The sequence below is a fragment of the Megalobrama amblycephala genome, linkage group LG11 (assembly GCF_018812025.1).
Source record: "Megalobrama amblycephala isolate DHTTF-2021 linkage group LG11, ASM1881202v1, whole genome shotgun sequence".
Taxonomy (NCBI): Eukaryota; Metazoa; Chordata; class Actinopteri; order Cypriniformes; family Xenocyprididae; genus Megalobrama; species Megalobrama amblycephala.
Window position 1 is genome coordinate 26,979,158 of NC_063054.1, and position 19,998 is coordinate 26,999,155.

Sequence of the window (19,998 nt, forward strand, 5' to 3'; positions counted from 1 at the left end):
GATTTGGAATAGATGTTTATGATCATGCTACACTGAACAAAAGGCTTTAGTGAGTATTCCCAAAGATCAATCACTTTTAAGTCGTTTATTCAGTAATCAGCCAAACTCAAAATAAAACAAATCCCAATCATGTGAATCAGCCAGTTTCTTTAGCGCCTTAATCTCAACCATATGCTCAAACTTTTGCCCTCTGCTCTCAGCTACCGGGCACCGTTAGACACAATGACGCATAAACGGAGAGGCGCCCGTGGCTCCTCGCTCCCACCGAAACGGATACGCTGCAGTTTTACACGGTGATTAATCACACAAACAGACACGCTATGCTGAACATGCCCCCTGATCACCTCCACAGCGGCCGCCGGGCCATAAGGAGGCGGCCCGGCCGACACAGAGGCCACTTTGTGCAGCGAACACAAGCGATTGTTGGTAGGGGCGACAGGGTCCAGTTGTGCACATGAAAGTGCACATTGTGCGGCTGTTTTGACAACCTCGACGAGAGACGCTGAGGATTTCCTGTTCGGCAGACTTTACTGCCCCTAAACGATTATACAATCTGTCACAAAAGCCTTTCTCCTGGGGAAGAGGTGATGTGGACATCGCCCGCCATCTACTGGTGGATTAGAGGTAGTGCACGTGACTTCAAGCAGGGCAGTTGATTCACTTCAAATTTAGTTTGAACAATGCAAGTGCACATATAAAAAAAAAATGTTTGAAGCGCAAATTTCTTGTCAGATATTTTACTCTAATTACAATAAATGCAAAAAAAAAAAAAAAAAAAAAAAAAAAAAAGAAGAAAGAAAAAAGATTTGGAATTGCATTGTAGGTTTTTTTATGTATAATTTCTTTGTTAACTCAACGTTGTGTTGCAGTGATAAAAAAGACGAGACAAACAACACTTCAAAAAAATATTTTTTTATATATGAGGTTAATAAAAAAAAAAAAAAAATACAAATATGCTTTTGGGGTTGGTAGGATTTTTAAAAAATGTTTTTTTTTTTTTTTTTTTTTTTTAAATCTCTCAAAATCACCAAGGCTGCAATTATTTGATCAAGTAGCCCAAAACACTAATAGTACACAATGTTATTACAATTTTAAATAACTGTTTTCTATTTTAATATATTTTAAAATGTAATTTATTTCTGTGATGTCAAAGATGATAAATAGGCAGCCTACCAGTCTTCAGTGTCACATGATTCGAATATGCTGATTTGGTGCTCAAGATACATTTCTTATTATTATCAACGTTGAAATCAATGTTGTTATTTTTGAACTTTATTACATACTTGCTAAATTAAAATGTTAATTTCTTTAAAATTTCTAAAAAAAAAAAAAAAAAAAAAAAAAAAAAAAAATAGGTAGTGTACATTTCATAAAGTTTAAAGTATGCACTGAATCCAAGTATAGAATTTAGCACACAGTTGCCTTACTCAGACGTCGTAACCATCAAGAGCACATTAGTTAACCAGGTCAGCCAGATTTCAGACATGCTGGTCTTACTAGACAGCACTATACTGGTCTAAGCTGGTTTTCCGGCAGGGATAGTTGAGAACAAATCAGTTAAACCATCAGCCCTTTCTTGACAGGCTGAAAGATATTTCTAAAGATCCTGATCTGAATCACTCAGTAGCTGGGTGGCTTCACATCAAAGGGCACATCTGTAGAAACTCTCCATTGGCATTCTAACAGGCTCCATGCGCACTGGCACTGCCACATGCCAATGGAAAGGACCAATAATCCTCAACAAATAAATAAACCACAGCTTTAAGGCGCACAGACCACCACACACGAAGAGGGAGACACTTCAGCCCGTGCGGTGATGTTGGCACGGTGCGTCTCCTTTGAGGAACAGCCAGCAGCTCTTGGATTTGACTGGCGTCGGATGGGGATGAGCTGAACTCTGGGAGCGTCTGTGTGGCTTGATTTGTCATGGTTAAATTTCTAATTAAAAGGCAGGTTAGTGCCAGGACATTGGCAGGTGTGTGTTGCTTATGAGAGCATAATCTCCCCAAAGATGTGACATATTGCATTCAGGCAATGATGAGAAGAGATGAAGTGGAACGACATATGGTAAAAATCATAAATAGAGAAGGGCCGTATCAAATGTAGGCTACTGCTTGTTAAAACAGAAAACAGACCAGGATTGATCTGTACAAGCTGAGAATAGTTTTCATTTGTGCAAATGAGAATTAAATTAGGGAAATACATATCTTAATTTTTACAGCATGTCATGCAAATTCCATAGACCTGATTTTTCTTGTAAATTTATAAAAAATACAGTATAAACAGTAATATTGTGAAATATTATTTCCTCTGATAAAGATTTTTTTAGCATCATTACTCCAGTCTTCAGTGTCACATGATCCTTCAGAAATCATTCTGATTTGGTAATGTTTCGTTTTATGGAAAATGTAGAAACCGTGATGCACTACCATTCAAAAACTTTTCAAAGATTATTTATTATTTTATTTCTGTAAGTATGCATTAAATTGATTAAATGTGACAGTAAAGACAATTATGTAACAAAAGATTTATATTTAAAATAAATACCGTTTTATTTTTTTTATAAAAAAAGTTTCTATTCATCAAAGAATCCTGGAAAAAAATATCAGTTTCCACAAAAATATTAAGTTTTCAACATTGATAAAAACCCATACTAATAATTTAGCACCAAATAAGCCTATTGGAATCGAATCTGAAAGATCACGTGACACTGAAGACTGGCGTAATGATGCTGAAAATTCAGCTTTGCCATCACTAGAATAAATTACATTTTAAATATAATATAATATAATAAAATAGAAAACAAAACTTTTAAATTGTAATATTTCACAATATTACTGTTTTATTGTGTTTGTAATCAAATAAATTACCTTTTTTTTTTTTTTTAATTTTTGCAAACTTCTGACCTGAAATGTATATACACTAAAAGTTACTTTCTGGCTCCTATTTTTGCATAAACATGTCAATGAAGGTGAAGTGCGCCCTCTAGTGCATGATTATACCATTCTCAGGGTTTTCAAGTACAAAGTGAAACAAATGATATTTCAGAAAATAAAAATTGTTATCTTTAATTGTGTGCAGGTGGTTTAGAAAGCTTCAGTCAGAAGAGGCAGGACTTTCCACTGACGTATTCAGACGAGCAGACAGGAGGATCATTTCAGTGATGAAATCCCATTTCAAAAGACAAAATATCAGCACAGTTGACATGATACAGGGAACCAGCACAACCGTGAGAGATCTACTACAGCAAAGATCTTTTAATGGTCCCAAATATACTGAACAACTAAGAGTACACTCATGTAAAAGAAAAGAAAATGAAGATATGACAAAAATCGATCACATCTAGAGTTCCACTCAATCTTTAATCAAGACGGGCTTACAAATTTTCCAAAAAATCTGCAGTTTTGAAGGGCAAAAAAAGGGTAAAACTATCTCCCCCCACTGAGGTTTTAAAAACCTGTTCAAGTGCGGCTGAAAACGTCCTGAACATTTAAAGGCAGGTCTCTTTTGTCATTTAAAAAAATGAGAGAGGAGAACAACAGAATAAGAAAAAGGAGGGAACTGCTGGCTTTGAAAGAGGAAGAACTTCCGCTGAGCCACGAGAACAACAGTGACATCATAAACAATGACGACCCAGACTTCTTTGCTCCCTAGTGTCCCGTCTGGACCTAGAAACTCAAAAAATAAAGGGAAAAAAAGAATCAGGAGAAAAAAAATGGCAACAGAAAAAGGGCTTAGAGGAAGGAGAGAAAGAAATGGAGATGATGTCAGCAAAGGTGAGTGGTGGTTGTGGATTGGCTGGCCCAGTTCGGGTCATGTGAGGTCCTTCCCTGAGAGGGGGGGCAGTGTGTCCTGGTCCAAGCCTGGGACGCTCTGTGGGGCAACAGTTTGAGTGTCTGTGAGTGACTGACTGACTGTGTGCGAGGTCGTTTTTACCCCCCAGTACTTTTAGCTTTGTCGAAATTCATTTCTTATTAAATCCTTTTTATTATTCTTTGTCCAGACCAGTTTCTCTCATCTTCAATCTCTCCGTCCGTTTCACGAGTCTCTCTCTCTTGCAGATTGGCACTTGGACAAACTCCACGTGGAGACATTCACCTTTTCGCTCTGTGACCGAATCTTCTCCCTCTCTTGCTCTCCATTTCTCCGTTCCTCACATGGCGCCCCATGGACTCCTGCGGGGGGCTGCATTCGTTCATTTATCCATTCATTTATGTATTCATTCATTTAGTTTCAGTTTTGAGTTCTAGGCTGAGCGCTGCAATAGTCTCTGGATGAAGCTCCCTTTGAGCATGACTGTGCTGATTGAAGAGGGAGTGCTTTAGGAGCTCAGCTTGGACTTCTTGGACAGCGGAGGACTTTCTTCTTTACTGTCTGCGTCTTCCTCGTCCTCATCCTCTTCATCATCATCAGGATAGTCCACCAACCCCACTAGACCTCCCTGGAATGGAAGCAAGACGCCGTCAAAAACAAGCGAGCGGTAAAAAATAAAATTTTTGAAAATCATTTCAGTGTTGGAGCCTGAGTAATTACCTTGGTGGTAACAGCTGCCGTAGGTGGGGAGCTCCGGGCTCCTGTCCCGGGAGAGCTTGGAGAACCAGGTGAACCGGGGTGGAGGGATGCGGTAGGAGGAGAGGACAGACTAGGCTTTGGAGAGCTGGAAAAGGAGAGTTTAAAACTGGGGCTCTGCCGTCCTGAGAGGCTCGCCTTCCCTGTCAACACCTCCTTCTCTTCTGAATCTTTCACTTGGGGAAAAAATAAAACAAGTAATCAACTAAAACGCACCAAGCAATGCAAGTTATATTAAAGCATCTTGCAATCAGATAGGGAATCGTAGTAGTGGGTCATCAACATCATGCCATCTGCATGTAGCAGTAACGTACGTTTCTTCCTCTCCATGAACTTGCTGATGGGATCCATCAGGTCCTCGTCACTCTTCATCTTATCTGAAGGCGGCACCACAGCTTCACCATCCTCCAAGTCTTCCTCATCTGTGTTAAACCACATCTCCTCCTCGTCTTCCAGCGTCCGCGCATCCCGGCGAAAACGGTGATTTCTCAGAATCGACCGCATACTGAGGCATGCAGACATACAAATAACATTCACTAAAAAGATACATAACTATTACATGCACAATGAATCTGAGTATTTCCAATAAAAAAAAAAAATAAAAAAAAAAGAATTTTAATAGTCAAATGCAAAAAAAAAAAAAAAAAAATAATTCGCCTTAGACCAGATTTAAACAGTTAAAAAAAAAAAAAAAAAAAAAAAAAAAAAAAAATCTCTCTCCATATCAGTTGTCTCAGGTCCATATGATCCATATGACAATGGTTTGAAATGACCACCTACCTGTCAAGTTTAGGGTTGTCCTGCCTTTCTCTCTGCTGTTCATATCGGAGCTTCAGTCCCTTAAACGTCTGAACATAGTCTACATCCTCCAGGGCTTTCCAGTAGTTCTCTATGATATGAGCTGTCAGGGACTTCACATCCTCCTACACACACAAAAACAATATATCAGACTAACGGTATGTTCAGGAGCATCAAGAGATGTGATGATTGGATAAATGTACTCACCACTCTGACATACTCAAACATCTCTATAATGGCTGAGTTGATGAGGTTGTATCTCGATCCATTGTTGAGGAAAGCTTTGACCACTGGCTCAAACAGGAAGTTCCTCATAATGTATCTGTTATAAAACTCGTCCTTCAGGCCAATGATTTTCCTCATGAAACGCAAAGCACCTGAACAAGAGAAATGATTGAGAAAGGTACAGAGGGATTTAACAGCCAAGTTATATCTGATGTCTCTCAGTGGGGTAGCATTGAGTGCGTGGTATAATTAGTGCTTGTTAATGCTGCTGGCCCAGCATGTGTTGTAATAATGTAACAGTAATCATTATCAACAGAGCCTTTCATTTGTAGAAATGGATCAGCATCACATAGTTATTGATTATGCGGTTTGAATCTTCCCATGGTGAGTGGCGTGACTAATTATGTCCCATGTCATTTGTCTAGTACTGCTCATCTTTTAGAGTCTAGTTTAGTCTTTCAAAAAATGTTTATGCTTTCAGTATCAAACCCCACCAAGTTAATCGAACCAGTGATGTACTCGTTTCACCGGCAGATTGAGTTATGACATTTTTATTAAAAATCATTGACTAACTTAAAGGGGATGTCCAATGCTATTTCATGAATTCTGACTTATTTACACTGTTAAAGAGTTGGATACTCATGCTAAACATGGCCAAAGTTTCAAAAAACAAGTTGGACATATGACAGTATTTCTGTGCCAAATACACTCCTACAGGGTTCGTGTAAGTTTTGGAAAGTTTTTTTTTTTTTACGACTATGGCCCTGTATGACGTCATAAAGGGCGAAATTCCCTGTATGGACACTTCTCCCAGAAGAGTGCTCACACACATAAACCAGAGAGAGAGCAAAAGCATGCCCATCAACGTGCTTCGTTTGGGTTATGGAAGCCGTCGGCAGTGATGTACTGGACTTGCTCAAGTAAGATTTATCTTGTTTTAAGACCAGAGAAATCAACAATGTCACCAAAGAAGTGTGTTTTTGGTTGTGAGGGAAAGATAAGCTTGTTCAGCTTCCCAAAGAACCCAGCGTTAAGGGAACAGTGGATGAAGTTTGTTTTTCCAGGGCAGCAACGGAGTTGTGCAAGTGTGTTTGTTTGTTCCTGGCATTTCGGCGACAAATGTTTTATAAACGAGGCCCAGTTCGACGGATTTGCAAATCGTTTGAAACTGAAATATGGAGCGGCCCCAGCTATAAAAGATTCCCGTCATGAGTCAGAAAAGCAGGTGGTAAGTAAAACTGCATAAAATGTCTCCGTTTTGTTGGCAATCGGCACGTAAGTGCATATAACGTAAACAACACGAACTTATAGTGAATCAAAAGTTATCCAGGGATAATGCAATGATGTATTGCTTGTGACTCTTTGGCTTTGCTTACGGCACGCCTCCAGGAGCTCGACTGTTTTCGGAAAGAAGCGGTACAGCTCTATCTGTCTTTTATAAATCTGATAAAACTAAAGACTCTTTAGAGATATGAAGGATGCAATAATACTGTATAGGTTCTCAAGATAAACATGAGATTGGCAGAAACTGTGTGTGTTATGTCCCCTTTAAACTATTAAAAAAATATTGTTCTTAACTGAAATATTAGATGGAAAACGAAAATTAGAAATGTTGCCTTGGCAATTAATTGAAATATATTTAAGCTAAAGTAAAATTACTAACTGAAAACTAAAACTGAAAATATTTATTATTTTAAAAAAACAAATTAAAAATGACAAAGCACATAAAATCATTAATACTAAAATTCTCATAAAGACAAGGCCTTGGCAGCGTAAGAATGGTATGAATCTTTATAAATATTTGTGTGTGTGTGTGTGTATATATATATATATATATATATATATATATATATATATATATATATATATATATATATATATATATATATATATATATATATATATATATATATATACATACACACACACACACACACATTTTAAAATATACTGTTGGTGTTGAGGCAAGTGAGAATGGCGACATGACAATAAGAAATTTGAGCTACTGGATGACCGAGCAAGCAAAAACCCTTACTGTCTGACAGGAATTCAAAAACAACTGACCCACTCTTGTAACATTATGAATGTTAAACGTGTGTGCATACATATACTCACATAAAGCTAAGAAAGCGTGTTGAGAAGCAGTGAGCACCAGTACTCTGCGGAGGATGTCTTTGTTGATGATGTAGTTCTTTATGTGATACGTGTGATGCTCCACACAGAAAGTGAGCAGCTCTACAATCAGAGCCAGCAGCTGACACGTCTGGAAATCATCTGACAAGACAAACACACAGAGTGAGAAGTCTGCAGATGTTACGTCTTTAAATAGGTTTGCATATTTCAATTGAGGAATGATTCAAAAAGGCTGCCAGCACATCCAGTCTGCATGCATCCTACAAGCATGCATGCACATGCACATAAAACCTTCACTATTACCTTTGCTGGGTTTTTCTTCTGTGGTGTTGGCAAGAAGTGGAGCTGAGAGCACATGCATGCAATGCTTATAGAAGAAACTCAAGAACTCAGTCTTCTCTGTTTTCTGCAGAGAACCAGACAGTTAGTGAAATTAAAGTAGCATGTTTTTCTAAATTCTGACGAATTTGATACATTGCACTACATTTGTATTAAGGTCTCACATTAGCAGTTGCCAGCATGTTCTCTGGGTCCACTAGCGTCCTGAGCAACCCCATTAACTGTACAGCTCCACCCAACTCTGGATCCGTGTCACAGATCATATGCTCAATGATCAGATTTATCAACAGAATGTCCTGTAAAATAGAGACAAGTAGTGAGGACGACAGGTAGATAGCATGATCACATGGGTCAGCGGGCATGTCTGACTTACATCATCATTCTGTTGAGACTCCTGCATAACAAACTCTCGCACCATGGAGGGGTTGTACTCCACCAGGTAGGAGAAGATATCAGTGGCTGCTCCACGCACCTGAACATCATCCATGCCCTTTAACAAAGCACACACACACATTGGTAAATACAGCAGAGAAGCAAGAGCAAGATAAGGTTACAGTGTTTATTGATAGGAAAGTTCAAGCTAGTCAAGAGACCGTTTCAGATGCACAAGGTCTTGATAAAATATAAAAAGGTCATTTGCTTGTTAGTAAAGATGTTACAATTTTAAAAAGAAAAAAAACTGACACCTGACAATAAATATGTTCTTTGAAATAGCAAGGATCTCTTACAAGAATAACTTCCAGCGCTGGCAGGATTCCCATGTTGGAAAGCGTTTTGAAGAATGCATCTCTGTTCTGTGGTTGTAACGTTTGTGAAAATGCACAAAACTCCTTCAGGAAATTTACCTGGATGTGACACACAATATGAGTTTTGTATGTATCCATTATGTTGAGGAGGAGGCATCCATTAGTAATCCATTAGTAATGCTGCTATCATACCAGTTCATGCCGCTTGTCGTCATCTGTGGCTTCGTCAGTTAGCTGTGCAAAGAGTTCGGTCAAAAATTTCTCATCATCCTGAAAAGAAAAAAAATGCATAAGAAATAAAGAGCGGGAAGAGGGGGAAAAAAATCAATTATCCAATGCATTGCAATTCTCTCTTCAACGATTCAAAAATTTTTTTAGAATGCAGTATGGAACACTGTAGGCCTATATTCAATACACAAAACTCAACTGACAACTGCTTTCAAATTCTCACGTGTGAGATTTTTCTTTTCTTTCTTGCAGGACAAAACATCTGCAGGGCTTGACGTTTACGCTTGTCTGGGACAACTGGATTTTTTGAAGGAGCGAGTGAAAGAGAATTTTACTTGCCCGACTGGACAAGTAGCCTGATTAAAACTTCAGTGACAAAAAAAAAAACTAGGGAGGCACTGAAACGCTGATTTTATTACATTTTGTAAACAACGATTGATAATGGAGAGTGTATTTCTGGTAACAAGTTCGCGCTGTTGAGGCTCACACTGCCTGTCTCTTTGTGAGAAACTTTAAGAGAATTCAAAACAAATGAGTAACAGCACACAAAGAAGTTCACAGAAGAAACATACGGAGGTAAAAATTCTAAATGTTTAGCTTTTTATTTATAACATGATATAGTTAATATGACCAAGGGAGATATTTTGCTGAATATTATCATGATTGCAAATATTACATTGATTTTATAGTTCAATAAACAAGTAGTTGCTTACATTTTAGACACAATATTGACTGTTTTTGTTCTATTTCACCAACAAAAATAGTTCCAAACAAAGATCACAGCAGAACTATTGCACATTCAGCGTTTTGAACGAATCGGTTGAATGAATGACTCGATTCACTCATTAAGTGACTTGCCGCCACCTACAGGCAGTTTAGTTTCATGTTTAAAAGTATCACTGCATTTTTTCCAACATTTGTATATTTAAAAATGTATTTAAAACATTAATCTCATAATATTATTTATTACAGTTGTAATTTTGCTATGCAAATTATTTAATTTGATTGGTAACAGCCCTTTAGTGTCTTACTTTAACTTATTGATCAAACGTAAGAATTTGACATGAAAGATGACACATACATTTAATAAGGTTAAAGAAAATGGTCTTTATAAAAGGTAAATAACACCCTGGGGTAAATATCAAAAATGCACAGATTTAAGCATGTAAAAGCTGATAAAACACTAACAAAAATATTGCTTCAGAATAAATTATGTTTACACCACCATAAATCCCCCCCAGACATTACAACAGACACAACAATTAAAAACTGAATGCGTCTGCTCAATTCAGCGTGAGCCACAGAGTCGCAGCACAGATCAGCATGGCGTATGCCGTCCCTTCAATCCGTCTTAATCGTTTTGTTAATAAATGTTCTGTTTAATATGAGAGTTTATATTTGTTTCTAATTTAAAAGCGAGGTGGAAACGAGGGAGCAAACTCCAACGTTTAGTAATGCCAATTCAATTTTCCTCTTAAACAACTCAACAGAAACATAATTTAACCGAGTAAGCACCAATAAAATTAGACATAAAAAATCTCAAGTGTACAGACTTTGGTACAACATGCATTAGCTATATTTCATTATTCACATTTATGCTGTTACACAGCACTATCTGCTGTCAGAGAGTGAATGTGTATTTTCATTCAGAACGTCTCCTTCGTTCCGTCATGTGCTTCTCAGTGTTATTTCTTTAATTAAATAATCTCCTCTAAAGTTTAACAATCATATTAGGCTGTATCACTGTTTTTCCATAATCGAGTTCACACACATCTATTTTTTTAGTCACAAATGTGAGTAAGACACTTGCACTGTCGAGCCTTGCCCTTTATTATCTTCTATTTACTTGTATGTTTTGAAAATATATATAGTTAGCAAACTTTCAGGCACAGGAAGAAACAGAGGGTTCTGTTCAGTGTTTGCACATTGTTTTTGGTGCGCACGCACACAGAGAGCAGAGTCAGATGGTTCTCCGTGCCCACACATGAGGGCCAGCTCACGGGTGCTGAAATGAGTACTCTTTCACATCTTGCACTTGAACGGAAAAATACACACAACAAATATATGTCAAAATGCCCGTCTTGGTGAGCAGGCTATTCAAGTAAAGTTTGTTTATTTGTTCTTATTCTATTACTGAAGACTCACATGTTTTCAATAATGTTTGAACTTTATATTAGTTAGGCTAGTAGTTTTTCTGTGGTAAAGAAATTGTAAATTGTAATCAATTGAGAATTGTGAAATTTCACTGGTATCACCGGATGTCTTTGTCCATGTAAGTGATTTTCTGGAACATAAGTTTTATTACTTGTAGGAGTCTCATTTGTGGACTTTCTAAGCAAACGCCCTTCAGCTACAAGTATGAATGAAACAGACATTACATTATGCGAGTAACAATTTTGCCACAAACAAGTCCTGAAAAGTGAAGCCAAAGCATTTTGATTGCCCCTGCTGGCTGGCTGCAGTATAGGTCACAAACCCCACCTTCCAAGTAATCGAATGGGATGTGCGCCGAACTTAAAATCCAATTACACTTCATATATTTTTTTCCCTAAAGATGGTTTCCGTCATTTTAGGTAGTTATCACGCAGACGTATGTTGAATTGTTCGTTTTTCCAGTAAGCTTGGTTTTAGTTAGTTATTTGATGCTGTAAAATTGGGGTGTAACATCACGATTGACGGCTGTGCCTGCAATTGAGTCTGCGGGAGCGGGAGCATGGGCAGGACATTGATACCGCTGCTCCGCCTCAGTTTTTCTACTGCGTAGACTCTAGCTCTGAATGACGTAATCGGCAACGACCATTTCTGGGATATTTTGGCTTCATTTTCCAACAGTGGAAGGAACTGGAGACATGCTTTCCACGCTCCATTTCGGGTAAAAATAGGAAAAATAATTAAGAAACTTGAAGTAAACATAGGCAAATACGTTTTTCTCAAGTGTAGAGATAGAGAACTGTACAGGGTTTTTTTCTCTCAGTAGACGCATAAGATTTCTGCACAAAAATTAAGAAATAACAATTTGTTATTAACTTAATATTTTATTATAAAACCTAGACCTTTCTAATGATTTATAGTTATAGCCCCCCTGCAGTGAAATAGTGTTATTACAATAGTAATATTTTTTATTTTAATATATTTATTTAGTAATAATATAATAATTAGTAGTAGTTATATTGATAAATAAAAACAAAATTTTTGGCCAAATTCTGCAGCCCCACAAACAAGCACAACAAACCTGGTGTTCATGATTTTTTGTTTGTTCATTTTAAAAATCACATTTTAAATTGCAATCACAATTTTTAACACACACACACACATATATATATATATATATATATATATATATATATATACACACACATATTTATATATATAAAATGTGTGGTGACTTATGACTTGTATCCCACATCATGCAGCTCTACAATGTTAAATAGATCAAAACAACAACAAAACTTTTTATTTTATTTAAATTAATTACATTAATTTTGGCAAGTTATTATTGTTAATTGCATTAATTTTTAACCCTGGTCTGACCGGAAAAAAAAGAAAAAACCCTAAATGTTGAATTACATGATGAATGACTCAGAATCGGATTGTGAGGTACCTAAAGATTACCACTCCTACTAAAATGAGTAAATATTTGGATGCAATTTTTATTGAAATATTTTAAAGCCTGTATTTCAGTTTGAATTGAATAAAATATTCTTGATACGTAATCCCTTCATATTGTGTGAATTACAACCAAAGATACTTTTGTTTAACCAGATTTGCCACATTAAACCTAGTTCTTGATCAATGTTAATTTACAACTGTCTAAATACATTATCCTAATGACATCTGAGCTCAATATAAAGCTGCAAATCACAAAGAGGCTCAAATCTGTTTTGTAACCTTACTTGACCTCTAGCTGAATGAGGGTGACTTGTGACATATTTGATCAATGCACGTTCACAATAAGGTTAGACATGTGACTGATACTGTATTTTACTGTAGTACCTTGTCATGGAGATAAAAGATTACACCTCAAAAAAAGAGGAACAAGGCAAGTGAACGAAAACATTGTGACCACAGTGTCATGGGAAAGTACATCTAATTGCTTAGACAATCATAAGAAATGGCTTTTAGCATCTATGGCCAGTTTATTCAACATCTGCTAGATAACCTTCAGGTAGTATTAGTAATGGGATATGGTAATATTAAAACAATAGTGTGCCATATAATATGCACCCTTATCTGCAACGATAGACGAAACAACCATACTGTACTGAAGCTGGCTGGAGTTTGGAGAAAATTATCATCCAGCACGCCTGCCAAGCGTTTGTGACATCACATGATATGGCTCTAAAGAACATGATGGTGCCGTTCCCATGGAAACAAGCCCCCTCCCCTTACTCCGATTCCAGTATCAAACAATTCCACTGTAAGGCTTAGGTGAGAAGCATGTATATCAAACCATTTTCATTTCCAAGTATATTTTAAATCAGTTTAGCTACTACTGCAGTAAAATCTAACAAATTAAATATACATTTAAGATGTTTTAACTCGTCCCAGGTAAAGTGGTAGCATCATTCAAAAACAAAACATCAATAAATTAATAACACTGACCACAATCAATTTTCTACTAAATATGATTATTACATGCATCTGAAAAAATAGTTAGCGCAGTTATCCTTAAATCTGTTATCAACATCTTTATGTGGAAAACATTTGGTATTTATGATGACCTTTAGCAAAGAACCACATTACAACCCACCACGGGCATCTCATCAAGAGCAATGTGATGTTCTCAGGCAATGTAAACAAGGAAATATTAGTAGCAGCAGCAAAAGCATGTCAACTTATTCACTGCAGTCCCTGCAAGGTTTTCTGCTGAGGATGCAATGTATTTGAGACGGAAGTTGCTGCTCTGAAAATTGTAGTGAGAAGCCACAATGACACATACCGAGCCTGACAATGTACGTTACTTGTGCGATATGATGCTAGAAGAACAGTTTAATCTACAGTTTGTTACACACAGTACTAGGGCTAAGTTATAAAAAAAAAAAAAAAACGATTTCTCAATTTTAATAGATTCTCATTTTTACGAAACGATATCTCCTCCACTTTAATGCCAGCTACAGTGCAAAATAAACAAATGAACATCTGAAGGTATGTTAAAAGATACAGTGCAACTTACCGAAATCCATATCATATCATGTGTAATCTCTCAATAAGAGTTTCAAGCACGGAAAGACTTCAATAAAACAGCTTATAAACGTCACATTTACCTCAGAAAAACCATATTCAGGGACCATAAACTTATTAATCAGCTAGAAAAATGAACTAGTAGCATTCTGATAAACATAAGCACCATATTACATATTCATTATAATTTTTAATGTTCTTCAATATTTAATGCATGTTTGAAAAAATCAGTTATGACAGCCACGATTTGTTTATAATTCAAAAAACGAATTGGAGTATAAATATGATTACATAATTCTAAAGTTAGTTTTATAACTATTTATTATAAGAAAAATATAATTCAGTGTAATTTAAGTGTTTGTATGTAATAAGTTCATTTTAACCTTCAATATTATAGTAATATAGTGCCAACTGACTCCCATTTACAGAATTAGTTTTTTTTTCTTCGAGAAAACTTGCCATGTACTGCATCTGATATATATCCAAACTAATTGATATTGAATCAAATCGAATCAGAATCGAATAGTGAAAATTATGTCAATACCCAGCCCTACTCAATACAGTTAACTCAACCACTAATAGTACAAACTTCACTACTGATCACATACATACGGCTGAGTAGGAAAACCCACCTGCAGCATGCCAACAATCTCCACTTTGTTGAAGAAGATGAAGGAGTGCAGCGTGGACAGCATGTTTTCTTCAAAGACAGAGGGGGTGGGCAGCACCATGTCCTGAATATACTGCACCCGGTACGTCTGGTGAATCTTCTGCCGCAGCTCTGGGTCTGAAATGGGAATGACCTCTTTAAACCGTGCCGTTGTGGTCAGGAACTCTCGATGCCTCCGCGGTTGGGGTAGCGACGGATCGAACTCCAGACACCCGATCACATCCATGATGCATTCTTCGGAGAACATAACTTCAAAGAGCGCCGTGCGGTTGAGGAGGAAAATGCCTTTGATGATGTCGTAGAGGTGATGCAAACCTTCTCGGTTCTCCAAGTCCTCGCACACGCGAAACAGCTCCAACAGCTTGCGGATGTAGCCCTCATTCTCTAGAGCCAGGGCCAGTTTTTCCCGCCGCAACGGAGACGGTAAGGATGAGGCCACCAGCTCGGCCACCTCCTCTAGCCGGGAGAGCTCACATGGTGGAAGTTCAAGGCCAGGAGAAGACATGTCATCAAAGCGCTCCTCTTCAGACTCATCTATCAGCTCCTGGGTGATGTCTACCGATGGGTCCTTTCCCTGGACCTGTAAACACACACACAAAAAAAAAAAAGTCTTTCAGAATAGAGCGCTACACCAACATGCAGAAGTTAGAGAAAAGAGAAGCTAGATAAAATATTAATGTAAATCATGATCAATGTGATAAGCATAATCACCTGACATATTTTCTCCCAGATCTCATCACAACCAGCCTTTTCCTGAAAGCTGAGGGCCAGGTCATAGTTTTCAGCTTCAGACCAGACTATTAATGTGTCCTTCAAAGAAAAACACAAATACCATCAACAAATGCCCAAAGAAAGTTATTCTACAAGTACTAACATACAGAGATCTATAGTTTAAGGCAAGACACTACAGGATAAACCATTTTTTTTTAATGCACTGGTCAATTTTGGGCTATTTTGCTTCCATAACATGTCTTCTTTCAGACTAGTAGATAGAAAACATCTAAAGTATATTTTTAAGTATTTATTTTGTTACACTATCGATTTGTGTGTAGTTTTCAATTACAGTACAGGCTATTTTCTCAAAATGAGTTTATGCGCTTACATACACCAAACTTTACAGTTCTATATTCTGAAGGTTTTTACAGAGGGCTTTATATATAATTTGCCTGATTTATATATTTTATTCATAAAAACAAAAAAGCAAAAAAATATGTCTGTTGACAGTATTTTTTTTATGTATAGAGTGATGAAAAGAGATCCAAAACCCCTTCTGTGAAAACCTTTTATGTCACAAAAAAAAAAAAAAAAAAAAAAAAAAATTGAACCAGGCTTTATCCAACATTCAGATTTATATTCTGGAAGTGTATGCAAATTAGAATGTGTATGAGGAATTATCTTATTAAACATATTTAAACAACATTTCAGAATATTTGTAATACAAAGCAATTATCGTAACCCTATAACACCTACTGTTACATAAATTTCTAAGGCCTCTAAATTACCAAAATGTTGCTGAAAAAAAACTGTTGTACACAATCTTCTACATGCTTGCGTCCTTCTCTGATTGATGGCTCATACTTTTTAGCAAGTAAAAGGCTACTTAAAATAATTCAAAAATTGTCCATAGTACACGTCTTTTTGCTGTGAAATGTTTAATGATTTTTATAAAGTAAACAAGAGCAGCTTTTATATTGTTAGTAATATTTTAAGATGAACATTTACTAGACTAAAGCAACGTAGGTATACTTTATACATAATTTTTCAGAAAAATCATTAAAATCTATGTATTAAATATACAACATGCTTTTGAAGTTTGTTTGTACATCAGTCATAACTTTATTGTATTGCACTGCATTATATGCTTTCCCCTCCTACAATTAAAAACACAGAGCTTTGATCATAAAACAAAGCATTTAATTTCATCTTACTAACAACTATTATTGCATTTATGTTAGTAGTCTGTCATAACAAATCGCATTGCTTTACAAGCTATCACAATATCATCTACTCTCTGGGCATATAAATAACATCATCAAATACATAACATCATAAAAATGACAAATTGCTCACTTTGCAACCTCTGAATAAAATTGATTTTTTTTCCTTCTTGGGTGTGAGCTCCATATTTTATATGACCCATAAAAAGCTGATGTATAAAATATGATATACAAAACAAAACACACATGAAAACTTAAAAAAAAAAATTTGTCTAATGTTTCAATAAACTGTTCTTGCTATATTTCTGTTCTGAAATTGTTTCTGACTATTATTTAATATGTCAGGTACTGTGAATTTTCAACTGGGGAAGTATCAATGGTGATATTTATTAGTTAATTTTTATCCCATTCACCTGTGCTGTCTTGCATTTTTATAAGACAGAAGTATACTTGACTAGTTTTACCCAATACATGTAAAGCACATAATTATGAATTATGTACACAAAAAACACTGATGAGTTGTCAATAAGATCATGTCATTTTAAACGCACCTGCTGTTTCTGATAGGCGGTGTTAGGGTTTATTTTTGACTCCAGCAGCAGTGATCCTGTTTTAAAGAACGGGCACATCTTAATTGCAATGTCAATGAAAAGTGACCATGTACATCATTTTTTTTTTTTTTTTTTTTTGTAGTAGTATTTTGAAACCTACCATCACTTTCGGCGCGCACCAAGAGAGACATGCCTTTCAGTCTCTCCACGTATGCGGATGACACATGTCCCGTCCCCCGATCATCCCACTGGCGGTCCTCATTCAGAGTGTACACTTTTACTCGTCTACGAGTGTCAGTCATCCTTGCAAGTAACTCTCAAATAGGCTTTTGCGTTTGATTCAATAAATCTCAACGTCCTTGCCTTGCAAGAGGCAACAGAATCTGCGGTCAACTTCAAGCTGAAATGTATGTCATTCACTGGCAAGCGGTCTCGAAGCTGATGCAGTATGTTGTTGTAGGGTCTATAACAGTAAACTTAAGCTGTCCAGAAAGATTATTCTGACCAGTCTAGCGATGGTCAGCTAGCTGCTGTGTGCAGCCGAGACTCTCCACAACATATTCAATATTTTGAACTCTTTATAAACGAAACAACGAAAAAAGCACTTCCGTTTCTAGAAGGAGGTGAAACGGTGAGAGATTACTTTAAAAACATGCAACCAGAGCACGAATCCAGAATGTGTTTATTTTTCTCCGTGCCCCCTTACTTTAAGCTAGCTAGGCTAAGCTAACGCTGCGACTAATTCAGTCAAACGGGGTTAGCGTAGCTAGCGCCTCAGCTAGCAGGCTATCTCCTCGCGCGAGTCATTTTAACACATAAACGTTGGAAACATGCGCGAATGAACTCCGAAGACGTAAGTTACCGATAACTCTATTTGATCATTATACTCGCGCGCGGTCGGTGAAAACGCGGGAAGAGTCGTGTATAAAGCGGCGCGTTCATAATAAGCTAAGCTATATTTTCTCCAAGTATTCCGCCATATTCTGGCTAAGGGCCGCGGATGGACCAGCCAGTCTCTTCACACAGAGATAAACATTCCCTAATGCAACTAATCGAATACACTCGCTCGTTACGCTTTCCGGGATGGCGAATGGCCAGCGCGACCGTCGAGCACCATGAAATAGCAGCGACTTGACGAAAAGTAATTATTAGCCCCACTGTGAAGATTCGGCCATCTTGGGTCCCCTCAGAAAGTCGCTACGGGGTTTCCTGTGCTGCAGGCGCAGGGCCGCCGCCACAGTTTAAAGACACAGTGCGCCAAAATGTCCAGCGCAGACACACGGTTTCATAACACTAAACACTCACTGCTGGTGAAAGACAAGGGACATGGAGAGGAATGTGAATGAGGGTGAAAGTAAGAGCGAACATGCGCAGCTCCGTGAACGAGTGACTGCTGGAGCGCGCGTAAAGATAATAAACTTCATATGTTTTGTCATCCTACTCCTGTACAGTTAAATGCAGATGCTTACAGTTGTGCTGTTATTTTTTCTTTGAGACCAAATACATTGTAGTTTCATTAACAGCCATTACAAATAACAGCAGCAGCTTCTGTTGGAAAAGCTATGCTTGGAACATGTTAATCAAGTCAACTTTAGTTCCTATCATAGCCAATGTGGTCTTCAGCCATAACCATGTTGCACCACCAGCTCATAGGTTATATAACTGTAAAAGGAATTGCAAACTACATTTTTAGAGTCGCTTGCCCATGCAAAACTGACTGACAGAATGCTATGGTGTTGCAAGCTGCCAGGGCATTGCTATGTTGTTGATAATAGGTCTGGTTGCTAGGGTGTTGTGAGTGGTTGCTAGGAGGTTAACTTGGTATTAGTATTTGAAAAATGACCTGAAAAGGTTACAGTCAGCATGAAATTAAAATTCACCATGTTTTCTAAATGTATCTTAATGTTCTTATTGTGATCAATATAATTATGTGAATGATTTTTAATAAAAATGTCATAACTCGATCTGCTGGTGAAACGACAGACTTCTCTCTGGTGATGTATGCTGGATTTCTCCAATAATTTAGTCCCTTAAACCCCACCCCTTTCTCACAATTCACAAGTTTACATACAAACAAGAACTGATGATTCATTTTAGGGGTGGACCTTCATGCTTACCTTTTTTCTTTGAAAAAACGTATGTTAATCACATCATATTAATTCATACGAAATTGACGCCTCATAAAATAGTTACATTTTCTCATGAAATCGGGTTGGATGTTTTCGAAAGTACTGTCAGTTTCTCTAAAATCTGAATTAACTCAAAAATGTTTGAAAGAAGCATGATAACACACATATGATAACACTACAGTTGATATACATTTTCCCAATGCAAGAGTTGGCCTAAGAAGCACATCACAACTATCACACAGATCAAGCCAGACTGTCCAGGTTGCAAATCTGTTACAAAACAGAAATTGTTGCAGCTTTATCTTACATTTGTAACTAACGTTATTGTGTTCTTAGTACTTTGAGGTCTTGTACTCGGCTGTTTCCAAGTACAATGCAAGTTGTACTAAATACTTTCCATGAACAATGCAAGTACACAGTGGATCGTGGAACCAACAGAAAAGAATGAAATCTTTTGGGGTTTTCAATACAGCACCAAGCATGATCACAAAT

General features: G+C 37.1%; 1 protein-coding gene across 1 annotated transcript; it reads right to left on the reverse strand.

Moving 5' to 3' along the window:
• Positions 1-3,239: 3,239 nt before the first annotated feature.
• Positions 3,240-18,639, reverse strand: smek1 (SMEK homolog 1, suppressor of mek1 (Dictyostelium)). The gene is made up of 15 exons (XM_048207023.1): positions 17,538-18,639; positions 17,378-17,433; positions 15,601-15,699; positions 14,852-15,469; positions 9,003-9,080; positions 8,793-8,909; positions 8,438-8,554; positions 8,229-8,360; positions 8,029-8,131; positions 7,708-7,866; positions 5,575-5,744; positions 5,350-5,492; positions 4,884-5,074; positions 4,534-4,745; positions 3,240-4,441 (listed from the first exon to the last, which is right to left on the reverse strand). Exons 1-15 carry the CDS (start codon positions 17,677-17,679, stop codon positions 4,322-4,324), a joined length of 2,457 nt encoding a protein of 818 aa, XP_048062980.1. The 5' UTR covers positions 17,680-18,639; the 3' UTR covers positions 3,240-4,321.
• Positions 18,640-19,998: the final 1,359 nt, after the last annotated feature.

Bases quoted from the DNA above. Each gene is read 5' to 3' on its own strand.
- smek1 (XM_048207023.1), bottom strand. From the start codon at position 17,679: ATGACTGACACTCGTAGACGAGTAAAAGTGTACACTCTGAATGAGGAC. The intron at 17,434-17,537 runs GTAGGTTTCAAA...TCTTTAAAACAG, and splicing joins GGTGCGCGCCGAAAGTGATG to GATCACTGCTGCTGGAGTCA. The intron at 4,442-4,533 runs GTAATTACTCAG...CTTCCATTCCAG, and splicing joins CGGCAGCTGTTACCACCAAG to GGAGGTCTAGTGGGGTTGGT.